This window comes from Ammodytes marinus (assembly GCF_949987685.1).
Source record: "Ammodytes marinus genome assembly, chromosome: 1".
Lineage (NCBI taxonomy): Eukaryota > Metazoa > Chordata > Actinopteri > Uranoscopiformes > Ammodytidae > Ammodytes > Ammodytes marinus.
In genome coordinates, this window is record NC_137230.1 from 792733 (window position 1) to 806563 (window position 13831).

Consider the following 13831-nt stretch of genomic DNA (forward strand, 5'->3'; position numbering starts at 1 on the left):
GTCTTTAGTGTCAATTAATGCCAGGGGTCTTAAAAATAGTGTGAAGCACTAGGCTGTTTTGGTGTGCAAAAGTAGTACTAAGGATGCACCGAAATGAAAATTCTTGGCCGAAACCGAATAAAATTAAACAGTTCGCCGAAAGGCCGAAACCGAAAGAGGCCTTTGCAGTTTTGTTTATTATTTAGTCAATTATTTCAACATTGCATACATGAACTCCCAAATGTTCTCCTCAAACATAGCCTACAACTAAAAAGCAACCCTAAATAAATACATAAACAGTGAAACCTTTCAAATCTAAGAGTAAAATTAATATTTTACTAGGAATTAATTTGTGAACCACTCACTGATTCTTACCTTGACTTATGAGGATGAATCTACAAAAAGATCGACTTATTGCCTTTTTTCATTTTTTGCAGTGCAGGTCGAGTTGCTCTAAAAAAAAACTGCACCACAGCTCCCACCGTAATGTTCAGACTTCAGAATTTGCATCAAAGCCCTGATCATAACAATGAGAGGCTTTAAACGATGTCCATGCTTAGGAGGTGATTATAACTTTTTCTTCTGTAGACTGAAACTAACGGGGGGAGGCGGCTCGCCTGGGACATATATTTAGTCGCGCTGTCAGTTTGCCGACATGGCTCTGTGTATTCAGGCTCGAGAAATGCAATCAGATCGAAGGAGCCTTTTCCCCCAACAGCGCTAACGGACAGGATATCTCCGGTTATCATTTTAGCTGTCAAACTAAAGTTTTTTTTGCGCGGCGGCCCTCACCGACGAGGTGTCACTGTGAATGACACCGTTACCAACTGTCACACTGTCACAGAGTTTCACCGGGTGAATCGCTGCTTCGCTCGCGCAAGGCTTTTGTGTTTCTATGGTGAATAAACATCAGTCTTGGACGAGCGTTTTAACTTTATGCTTTATAAAGCATTGCACTGTCTGCGCCGTGTTTCATCCATTTGAAAAAATACTCCCACACTGACATCTAGTTAGCACATGGATCAAACCTTCCACCACACGGATAAAGAACTTCAGCACAGAACAAGCTGAGATCACATCTTTATGACTTCAACCAGCAGAGTCCTGGTATAAAAAGTCCATCAAAAGGCATTAGAACACCATTTCAAACAAAGGCCCATGTTGTCAAATAAAATAGATATCTTTATTAACCAGACATAAATGAACATTAGCTAATAAACTGGACTATAATTTAATAAAATAAGCTGTATTATGCTAAGTCAAGTTTAAGTCAAGTTCCCATCATATTCAGGAGGCGAGAAAGAGACCATAATCTTAATGATTTGCACTTAAAAACCTGCTGGTTTCATTATACAAAGTGATTGTATTAAACATAATACAATCACTGTCAACATTGTTTGAATGGTGAATGTGAGTGAGATATGTCAGAACAAAACAGCTGTAATCAAAGACATGAACACAACATTATTACTCCTGAGCATTACCCCACTGTATCGAGTACACAGACCATACACATCTGTCATGCTCAGTGTTATTTATCCAACAATAACGGTGTCTTCGTCTGGAAACTCATAGAAGGGAACTTCCAGGTTGAGAGGGGCGGGGCCTTTCCTGATTCGCCCCGAGGCATCGTAGTGTGAGCCGTGGCAGGGGCAGTAGTACCCTCCGTAGTCCCCGGCGTTGGCGATGGGCACACAGCCCAGATGTGTGCACACCCCCAGGATGATGACCCAGCTGGGATTCTGCACCCGGTCCTTGTCGTGCTGAGGGTCTCGTAGTTCAGACATGTTCACATCAGCCTCTGTGGCAATCTCCTTCTCTGTGCGGTGACGCACAAACAGGGGTTTGCCTCTCCACTTGAAGGTCATGTTCTTGCCCTCTGGGATGTCTCCTAGCTTGATTTCGATCTTGGACAGAGCCAGCACGTCTGCTGAGGCGCTCATAGAAGAGACAAACTGAGAGACCACGGTCTTGGCTGCGTAGACACCCACAACGGTGGAGGCCCCGGTGACCAGGTATGAGAAGACTCTCCTGGACTCACTGCTGTCCTGGGATGACTTATTAGGGTCCAGCACCTCGGGCCGCCGGTAATCAGAGAAGTCTGGTATTCTTACATCTGTGTGGGCATAGCGGACCCCTGCACCGCCTAACAACAGAAAAAAAAGGTCAATCAGTCACACTGCAGAGATCAACTTCCAATCTTCACAGGACCCAGGCTAATCGCTGTGGCCAAACATTTATGGCAGATCAGCTCACATCTGTGAAGCATGCCAAAGTGAAAAAAATATATACTTGAACTGTATTTTAAAATGCATTTAAACGCACAAATTCTGCTTAGGGCACCATGAAGGCTTGGGCCGGCTCTGAGGGGAAATGTGTCTGTTTAATTTGCAAGGAAAGTGTTGCCGTGAAGAAGGATTACAATTTACGAACACTATGAAACTAAACATCAGGGGTCGTATTCACAAAACATTTTAAGGCTAAGAGTAGGTCCTCATGTGCTGATTTAGGAGTAACTCTCAAAAATAAGGGGCGTTTCACTCCTAATTTTAGGACTCCTAACTTTTTAAGATAAGTGTAATTCACAAAACATTTTAGCACTAAAACTAGCTCCTAAAGGAGCTAAGAGTAAATCACAGACAACCATTTGATGGTGTTTGAGAGATTTAATGCTAGTGAGCTTTATAAAAAGGCACCTTTAATAGCTGTAAGGGTTTAATGATCTTATAAAGCTATATTTAGAAAGTATAGACATTTATATTTATATAAAATAATATTTATTTAGTTCCCTTTCCTGCAGTTGCTTTGGGTTTACGATGCACTGAAAGTTACTGTTGGTGTCACGTTTGGGTTTAATTTGTTACTAGAGTAGGCCTATATGTGGCGCTTCGCAGCATCTCCTCCATTCCACAGGTCCGCTACTGTATAGTTGCGCGTCTCGCCTTTTTCCTTCCGCATGCACTTTACGATTTCGCCAGCTGTTGTTTCTAAATTGTGAATTTCCTGGTTCATTGCTGTCTGACAATTGCTGCATAGTCCGCCGTTTAGAGAAATACAGTGAGAGTGCATGGCGTACAGCTGTTCAATGTGGATATTTTTTCTGATTCAAATCATTTTAAAATGAATAGACCTATGTGGCGCTATTGTAGGTTAATAGTGAACGAATGTGTGGGAAACCCTGCAGTATCTTGTTTTCATGTTAAATCAGTGTCACTTGTCATTAATTGTATATAAAAACTATTTACTTTAATACAGCGGCACAATATGGGTATCTCCCAGTGTTTCTGGGATATAAAATATGAGATAAAATGTTTTGTGAATACGGCCCCAGAGCAGCTACATGTCCTGGGGCCGTATTCACAAAACATTTGATCTTAGCACTAAGAGTACTCCTAAGAAGCACTAAAAGTTCTTAGTAAGGAGTCATTTCTTAAAACCTATTCACAAAGCTGCTAAAACCAACTTTTACTAAGGAATGGGAGGGACTCCTAAGCTAAGACTAGAGGGCGGAGTTGACCCTGTTGCTATGGATGACGTCATGTTCATACCTTCTATGCCCACAGTGATTGGCTGAGAGGGAATGAGAGCTAAGAGTGAATTTATGATAGAAACACTGTGGGAGATATCCATATCGTGTCGCTGTATTAAAGTAAATATTTATATACAGTTAATGACAAGTGACACCGATTTAACATGAAACCAAGATACTGCAGGGTTTCCCGCACATTCGTTCACAATTAACCTACAATAACGCCACATAGGCCTATTAATTTTAAATTTTACAATGATTTGAATCGGAAAAATATCCTCATTGAACAGCTGCACGCCATGCACTCACTGTATTTCTCTCAACGGCGGACTGCAGCAATAGTCAGACAGCGACCAGGGTTCAACATAACTTTTTTTTCCCTACTGGCCCGCCGGGCCAGTGGATCTGAGTTTTACTGGCCCCATGTACATTTTCACTGGCCCTGCACACACTTTGTTTCTTCTTCATAATTTAGTGTGAATAATTATGATACCTATATTAGAAAAATAACCAAATCTAAAGGGAATATCTAATACTGTAACAGTATAGATATTCCCTTTAGATTTGGTTATTTTTCTTTTAGTTAATGATATGAAATATTGATATTGCTCATACACATAACAAAAAACCAGGCAAACATATTGAATTTGAAGCCTACAACTGAAAGTATGTGGGAGGAGTCGGCCAGTATTTTAAAGTCCAGAAGTTTGATAATAGTTTTTATTCTTGAATTTGGGCAGTTTAATGAATAGTTCACCTGCAGAAATCATGTTCAAACATTAAAAAAAAATAAGAGATGAAGGTCTGGGGCCGTATTCACAAAACATTTTAAGGCTAAGAGTAGGTCCTAACGTGCTGATTTAGGAGTAACTCTCAAAAATAAGGGGCGTTTCACTCCTAATTTTAGGACTCCTAACTTTTTAAGATAAGTGTAATTCACAAAGCATTTTAGCGCTAAAACTAGCTCCTAAATCTATGAAAAGCTAGGAGTCCTCGAGAGGACTCCTAAGTCACTAAGAGTAAATCACAGACACTCATTTGATGGTCTTTTGGAGAGATTTAATGCTAGTGAGCTTTACAAAACGTACCTTAATAGCTGTAAGGGTTTAATGATCTTAGTAAAGCTATGTTTAGAAAGTATAGACACATTTATATTTATATAAAAAATTATGTATTAAGTTCCTTTTCCTGCAGTTGCTTTGGGTTTACGATGCACTGAAAGTTACTGTTGGTGTCACGTTTGGGTTTAATTTGTTACTAGAGTAGGCCCATATGTGGCGCTTCCATCTCCTCCATTCCACAGGTCCGCTACTGTATAGTTGCGTGTCTCGCCTTTTTCCTTCCGCATGCACTTTACGATTTCGCCAGTTGTTGTTTCTAAATTGCGAATTTCCTGGTTTGTCGCTGTCTGACTATTGCGGCATAGTCCGCCGTTGAGGGAAATACAGTGAGAGTGCATGGCGTGCAGCTGTTCAATGAGGATATTTTTTCCGATTCAAATCATTGTAACATTTTAAATGAATAGACCTATGTGGCGCTATTGTAGGTTAATTGTGAACGAATGTGTGGGAAACCCTGCAGTATCTTGGTTTCATGTTAAATCAGTGTCACTTGTCATTAATTGTATATAAAAACTCTTCACTTTAATACAGCGACACAATATGGATATCTCCCACAGTGTTTCTATCATAAACTCACTCTTATGCCTCATTTCCACCGAGTAGAGCGGGTCGGATCGGAGCGGCTCAGAGCGGGACAGCTCACTTTTAAGAATCTCGGTGTTGTTTCCACCGCGGACCCTACCCTTACTGGTGGGGCGGGGTTTAGGCTGGACTGCGATAGCCGCCGCCAGAATGTGGGTTAAACTATCGGGCTGTGGAACAACTGTGGTCAAGCCAGCGGTCTCTCGTTTTTGCTTGGTCAAACCAGCCGCTTCTTTATTTATTCCCACCGTGTTGTTGTGAGAGACGGCTCGGTGCAAGTTGCAACTGATAGAGACAGTGAGAGAACAGCGCTGGCTGCGGCAGCTACGTGACATCGTAGCAGTGGGACACAGTGTAGCCAACTGATTCATTTAATGACGAGGAAAAACACCACACAATAAACAGTGCCGCGCTCACAAGCCAGCGATCTCTCGTTTTTGCTTGGTCAAACCAGCCGTTTCTTTATTTATTCCCCCCATGTTGTTGTGAGCGTATATTTATAGCTTACTATCTATGGCGAAAACACACAGACGGCTCGGTGCAAGTTGCAACTGATAGAGACAGTGAGAGAACAGCGCTGGCTGCGGCAGCTACGTGACTAGTGGGACACAGTGTAACCAACTGATTAATTTATTGACGAGGAAAAACACCACACAATAAACATTGCTGTGCTCACATTTTCGCCAATACACGAGACTCTCTTCACTCTTGCCGAGATGACTACACATGGCGGAAATGATTATTTCGACCAATCAAATGACGGCTCCGCCGTTTCGGCCCGCTTTCAGGCGGCCAGTACCCCTACGGAGGAGTACTGAGATCGGGAGCGGCTCAGAGCGGTTAGGTGCGCTTAAACCGTACCCTACCCAACTTTTGGCAAATGAAAAGCCAAACTACCCGGACCGAACCGCTCCGATCCGACCCGCTCTACTCGGTGGAAACGAGGCATTAGCTCTCATTCCCTCTCAGCCAATCACTGTGGGCATAGAAGGTATGAACATGACGTCATCCATAGCAACAGGGTCAACACCGCCCTCTATTCTTAGCTTAGGAGTCCCTCCCATTCCTTAGTAAAAGTTGATCTTATCAGCTTTGTGAATAGGTTTTAAGAAATTACTCCTTACTAAGAACTTTTAGTGCTCCTTAGGAGTACTCTTAGCGCTAAGATAAAATGTTTTGTGAATACGGCCCCTGATCAGGATGTGAATGTGTCAAACCAATGACCGGTTTTCCACTTGCGCTCAAGTTGACGTAAAAAATAGAAATCAGAAAATCAGAAGGTTATGCCGTTTTTTTTTTTAAATGGGAGATTTCACCGTGCATGCGAGTTCACGTCTGGTCGTGAGCGCGCTGCAGGAGCGTCACTTCTACATGAAGTGTCAGCTTCACATTAAGAGTCCGGTGTGGGACCATTTTTTCAAACTATTGATAAAAAACAATGCAGTGCAAAATATGCAGCATAATGATAAGCCCCTTTTACACAGCCAGTGAAAACCGGGAATATGCCGGCCTTTCGGCCCTCCGCCCTGCTGTATAAATGCGACAGTTGCGGAACGAGGGAAGAAAGGTGCTCGTTCCGGGAATTTTACTACCTCGGGGGGTAGTAAGATTCCCGACACGATCAGTTCCGCCTCTCTGTTTAAATGCTCCAGCTTGTTGATGCGGAACTGGGGGGCGTTTGACGTTCCATAGTCTACGTTCTAAACATGCGACCATGTTAGCAGTTGAAGGACGTGTGTTTAACATTAACCACGGCGGCCTGATGTCCCGTAAAAATCACCAAATAAAAGGAACGGCGTATAATCTAGCTGATCATAAAGTCCGTTGCTCAATCCAAACCCCCGCGCTTCATTTTGCAGAGTGTATGAGTCTATTTCTGCCCAGGAGAAGTTGTACAATGGGAAAGCTAGGCTAGGCTAAGTAAGGGATAAAGTATAGCAAACGGGTCACTTGCTAGAAATAAAGACCGACAAGCTGAAGCAGGAGCCCGACGCGCAGCGGAGGGCTCTTGCTCTAGGTTCTTATGTAACTAAAACGTAGTTCAGTACGCCAGTAAATAGGAACGACCAAGGAACGGTGGAATAGTCTGCTCGCCCCGCTAGACTGTCTGCTTCAGCTGACTGAAGGCTCGGGCTCAGCTGTTAGCCACAGAGCTACTGTTTTGCTAACACAACTCAAGACTCGCACACTCTACAAATAATAATTCTAATCGGCCAATATGTTTAACAAGAGTTCCATCTAGCTAACAAAGCATAAATAACTCGCTCACAACAGACTCGCTCACAACCAACCTGTCACACAAACACACACACACACACACACACACAGACAGACACAGAGGTGAAGCAGTGAGCAGCGGAGTGATTTTTGTCAGTTTGGTTAACAGTCCCAGAGATGTTGGACTCAGCGCGTAGCGAGATCAACTGGCACATCGTGGGGACAGTAAAATACGGCCCTCTTACTGCAAGCTCCAGCACTTCTGCTCTCAATTCACCGGCCAGTATTGTTGTTGTAAAGCAGCTGACCGGCGCGGCGCTAAATGTTTACGTCACACCTGACGCTGTTTACAAGCACCTCTTTCATTCCGGAGCGCTGTGTAAAAGGGGCTACTGATGCGCCAGCAGGCCGGCGTTGCTTGGTTCTGTGTAAATAACACAGAAGCAAGCAAAGCCGGCATTTTGGAGTGATGTTGTTCCGTCAATATGCCGCAATCTCTGTGTAAAAGGGGCTTTAAACTCTCGTCTAAGGCTATGATGTTAAATCACCTTAGAAACACACAATGCCTTCGTCCGAGCAAAGCAGCGTTTCACCGTGAGATCTCGCCAGTGAGTGAGCCGCCGCGCAGAAGAACTGTGGTTTGTGGCTAAAATAATAACCGGGGATATTCTCCCCGTTAGCGATTTCACTGGGAAAGACTTCCTCGATCTGATTTTAGATCATGAAAACACAGAGCCATGTCGGCAGACAAACTGCGCGACTATAGGAACTGTCCAGTGAGCAGAGTCCCTCCATTGGTTTCTGTCTACAACCGACACAATCACCGGAGACGCATTCACAGCGTTTAAATAAAGCCTCTCATTTGTATTACCATTGGGGCTTGGATGCAAATACTGTAACATTACGGCGGCAGCTAAAGGAAAAGTGCAGTTATCACTTCATTTTCTGCACCTCAACCTCTGCTGTGGGAAGAAAAAAAAGGGGGCAAAGTAAGGCGATTGATTTGTCGACTTGCAGGCGGACAGTAGGCAGCTCTGCCAACGGAGCGAGAGTGCGCCCGCTTGTTGCTCCGCCTGTCAAAACGCCCACGCATCGTTTGTCCACTGGCCTTTCATTAAAAAATATATTATATATTATGTTTATTATATTGATAAACACTGCTTTCATTACGACTCTCAACGCGCATTTCAATGAAACATGATGTAGGCTAGTCTACAAAAAGATACTGAACTGTGATTGGCCGTTACTGGCCCGGGCGGGACAGTGACTGGCCAATCAACTTGCCCTGCATATGATTTTACTGGCCCCGGGCCAGCGGGCCATTGGTTATGTCGAACCCTGAGCGACAAACCAGGAAATTCACAATTTCAAGCCCGAGAAGGGCCTGGGACCGCGTTTTGCAGAGCATGGACGCACCGTGACCGGGGCCGTAGATAGAGTAAACACTAACTCCCTACTCGTCAACTTTTTGCTTGCCAATATTACAGAAACTTCCTATGTCTAAGATAGGATTTTCTCTGATTTGGTATTACAGAAGCAAATCCTAACTAACTTTAGGAATCCTATCTTATCTTACCACATCCTAACCTAAGTCTATTTAGGAAATCCTAACTGCTAAATCAAACGTCAGTTTGCAGCATTTCTGTCTGTTGCATAGCAACCGACAGTGTTCTATCTCAACTGACTCTCAGCCCAGCCTGACAGTATTGTGTAACTTTGCTTTATGGAGCAGAAAAGGCCTTTGACTTTAAAAAAGACAAGTTTGAGCTGTTGGTGACATCTGTGGAGAGGGTGAAGGAAGTTTTGTCTCCAACAATTTTTTTTTTTTTTTTTTTAGGAGTAATTTCAAGTCATTCAATAGCCTTTCAGTAAATACATTCACTGTGTCTCCATTGACTTGGTTTAAAAAAAGAAAACACAGCTAGTCTGGGTCTAACTGAAAAGTTAGGCTGGCTGAAGGGTTATCCTAAAGTTAGGAGACATTTTTTAAGATTCTGGGCAGTTAGGATGCTTCTGTAATACACTTTTCCTATCTTGAGTTAAGATGGGAACATTGATTTAGGAACTGTTCATCTATAATGGCTATTTTCCTAAATCAGGTCCTAACTCTAATTACCATGGTTACCCAACAGTTAAGATAGGAATTGTGAGTTAGGAAGTTTCTGTAATACGGCCCATGCAGTTTAGGCTCACTTTGGTGAGCCTAAACTGACCTGGTTTGATCTCTGTTTTATCTAGTGCCGCCCAATTTCTTCCCTAAAGATCTCTCACTACATTGGTCCATTTCATCACTCAATTTGGCCCATCTGATTGTGTTTACCTGCTCCATTTAAGCAATGCAGCTCAGGGTTCACAAACTTTTGTAGATACAACATTTGTCAAATAATTTGTTTTATCTGTTTTAACAGTTGATTTCTGGAAAAGAAAAATGTTGAATTGATAAACAAACATCTGTTGTTTCTTATAAAAAAAATACTGGTATTGATAAAAATTAATTAATAATGGTTAAGATAAATAAAATTCCAAAAGGCTCAAGGGGTTCCAGGGTTCAACATAACTTTTTTTTCCTACTGGCCCGCCGGTCCAGTGGATCCGAGTTTTACTGGCCCTTTGTATATTTTCACTGGCCCTGCACACACTTTTTTTTTCTTCATAATTTAGTGTCAATAATTATAATACCTGTATTAGAAAAATAAAGAAATAACCAAATCTTAAGGGAATATCTATACTGTAACAGTAGACAAATAGTCGCGCAGACAAACTGTGCGACTATAGGAACTGTCCAGTGAGCCGAGTCCCTCCGTTGGTTTCTGTCTACAACCGACACAATCACCGGAGACGCATTCAGAGCGTTTAAATAAAGCCTCTCATTTGTATTACCATTGGATGCAAATACTCTAACATTACGGCAGCAGCTAAAGGAAAAGCGCAGTTTTCACTTCATTTTCTGCACCTCAATCTCTGCTGTGGGAAGAAAGAAAGGGGGCAGAGTAAGTCGATTGATTTGTCGACTCGCAGGCGGACGGTAGGCAGCTCTGCCAACGGAGCGAGAGTGCGCCCGCTTGTTGCTCCGCCTGTCAAAACGCCCACGCATCGTTTGTCCACTGGCCTTTCATTAAAAAATATATTTTATATTAGGTTTATTATATTGAGTCTTAAATAAACACTGCTTTCATTAGGACTCTCAACGCGCATTTAAATGAACCATGATGTAGTCTACAAAAAGATACTGAACTGTGATTGGCCGTTACTGGCCCGGGCGAGACAGTGACTGGCCAATCAACTTGCCCTGCATATGATTTTACTGGCCCCGGGCCTACGGGCCCTGCGTTATGTCGAACCCTGGGTTCACAAACTTTCACACAGCACTGTACCTGTTTATATTAGGTCTTAGTGTTTATTATATTTTATTTTCATATCCATGTGTTTTTCTTCAATAGTTTATATGTCTTGTGTGTCCAAATTATTCCAGAAAATTGTTTTAGGCAGGACATATATGAAAGCTGTTTACAGAGCAAAAAAAATAAAATCAGATTTAGCTTCTCAAAGTGCACCAGATTTATGCATTTAACTTTAAAAAGGTAAAGGTTTTCTTCCGCAGGGGCATGCCCCAAGACCCCACTAGAAGGTCCATTCTCCCCCAGCAGTCTCAAAAAATCCTGAGGGAAACACAAAATGTACAAACGTACCGAATGTGAAGGCATAACCCTAATTTGTAGCGGGCTGTCAAAAGAGACTCATCCATAATAAGGTTAGTTTTGGTACATTTCTACTAGAAATTTGGTACGCACGCATACTCTTTATCAGCTTTTACCACTGGGTCTAAAAAATTATTCTAGGGGAAACACTGGTGTGGCCCATGCAATTATATATATAAAAAAATTACCTATTATTTTTAGATTTGAGACTAATTACAATCATAAAATGGATTCAAGACTTTTTAATGCTAATTAAGGATCCGCAGAAACCCTGGAGAAATTACGATTAAGGCGGTTGAAGGCGGTGCTGCCGTAGCAGACAGGCTGTGCGCGCAGTGTTGTCTCTTATAACATTAAAAAAAAAACAGAAGCCCTTCCCGGCTCCAGCCCAGAGAATCTAACCTCTAACTCACGCAGGCTGTACAATGGGAGCTGCTCCGTTCAGCTAAGCTACAGGGAAGCTGCAAATTGACGTCTTTGAAAGTACGATAGCTCTTTGACGTTACCATCCACTGTGTAGAACCCAAAATACTCTGACACGCTGCTGCTCATATATTTTGGTAATCGTCCAGGACTGCATTGCTCACTATTGTCCATTTTGGTCACAAAGCAACAGATTAACATCATTATTAACATTAGCTTGGTTTACTGATAGGTCAAGAGGGTTCACAACAGGTCAAACTGATAGAAAAGTTTGGCTAATGAGACTGCAGCACACATATTGAACAGGGAATTACAGTTTCACCCCACCATCCAACGAATATTCGAATAAAAAGGGACAGCTCTAGTACCTTAAATGGATATTATTAATGTCAACATGGGAGTGGACACATGCTGCTTTAACAAGTATGTATATTATTATTGCAACAATCCACAATAATAAATCCTGTCCAGAATACAGGTGCTAACATAGTCATTTTTATTTTGACATGTTCTTAGTCTTGTTTGTTTAGGATGTGAATTCCTTTTCTAAATTATTATACTGTATTGACTCATTGTTTATCAAAATAGTTAATACACCTTGGTTTGACTCATTTATCACTGAAGCCGCCCATCACAGGCTGCACCGTCAAACTCCTCGCCACCCACCACCACCACCACCAGTTCATTCTCACCCTGTGGGAAACACTGCGGAAAGAAACTGAAACACTCTGCCAGCGGGCGAATGCGTGTGTAACGAGCACGGACCAACTAGCACAGACATACGGAAGTGCGCACACTTGTCGCTCCGCCTTCAGAACGCTTGCGCCTTTCTTTCTCTATTTCCCAGCCCTAGGTGAGTGTGACCTCTTTTCAGTCTATATGTCATACGGAATGATGCCATACAGTCTGTGGGCCGCTCAACCGGTATGCTGGCTTTGCTTGGTCCAGCGTAAATAAAATATATCCACATTACCGATATTTTCTGCATCTTCAGTCAGTCTAATTATCGCCCTCTCTTGAGTTAAGGTTATGTCACATACTATGTCTCCACGTTACATACATTCAGTATGAAAAGAGACAAGTTTTAGAATATTCAAATTCTCCGGGCCAGTATTACAGGCAACCTGTCAATGGTTCATACAATATGAGCTGTATCGTGAAGCTCCCAATTATATTTGGAGAGATCACATACACAAATCGAAATGGACTGGATCTAGACCCTGCTTCAAAAGGTTGACTGTTGAACTGAAACACTATTGCACCTCCATAGAACACTTAAAAAACAATAACACGTTTAAAACCTACAGAATAAATTAATTTTATTTGTTTGCAGTTATGCAACTGTTTCACCTCTTACACTGAACTGGGTGGCACACTACACAAATAAAAAAAAGTCCTATAGAACCAAAGACTAAAAAAGTGTGTCACATGGGTGACAAATTGTAAAAGATACCTGTACGATCAATCGCACGCGGACTACGAGTAACGTTATCCCTACTTCTTGATGTTGACCTCAGGTGTAGTGGTATAGGCCAGTGTTTAGCCAAACAGACTAACACCATTTAGCAAACATGCTGGAAAAGCCGGCTATTAACGTTAACTAAGACGACTAAGATAATAATGAAAACTCACACCCATAAATGTGACAGGATGTGACCCCTGAGTACACAGACAGCAAATGGCACAGATGAATGCACAGGTTAAAACCAAGAGAAAGGTTGGCTTAGCTAGCTAACGCTAGCAAGTAAGTGCAAGACTCACCGTTGATGCTAACTGTCACAGCAGGCCCCGTCTTTGGGCTTTGGCCGTTCAGCGATTCGCGGCAGAGGAACTGTTTTTTCGGGTTCAACAAAATATTTTCTCCTTTTAAAACAACCCCAGGAACCAGAGCTTTTAAAGGACCAGCGACGGCAAAAGCAGTAGCCTGCATGTAAGGCGAAAACGCCCCTGACCGGGAAGCAAGGGACATCATGTTTGCAGTGAACTGCTGCTACAACGACCTTGTACGCTTTAGCTTAACCAGCTTTACCACGCAACGTGATGACGTAACTAAGTGCGTGATTCTTCTTCTTCTTTTCGGTTATTGGCGGGTTACAACCATAACTTTTTTTGGTGCATACCGCCACCAACGGTACCGGAGTGTAACAACCGCATTTATGTCTTCTGGTTTACCAAAAAAAAGAGATAAAAAAAATAATAAATAATCAGATAAATAGATAAGTGTATAGGAGGAAAAAAATTAAAATTAAAAATAAAATAAAAAAGGGGGCGGGGGGTTAGGC

At 42.4% G+C, this 13831-nt stretch overlaps 1 protein-coding gene across 1 annotated transcript; it reads right to left on the reverse strand.

Moving 5' to 3' along the window:
• Positions 1-1127: 1127 nt before the first annotated feature.
• uqcrfs1 (ubiquinol-cytochrome c reductase, Rieske iron-sulfur polypeptide 1) lies at positions 1128-13568 on the reverse strand. Its single transcript, XM_080026653.1, has 2 exons — positions 13311-13568; positions 1128-2125 (listed from the first exon to the last, which is right to left on the reverse strand). The coding sequence occupies exons 1-2, from the start codon at positions 13519-13521 to the stop codon at positions 1515-1517; spliced, it is 822 nt and encodes a 273-aa protein (XP_079882779.1). The 5' UTR covers positions 13522-13568; the 3' UTR covers positions 1128-1514.
• Positions 13569-13831: the final 263 nt, after the last annotated feature.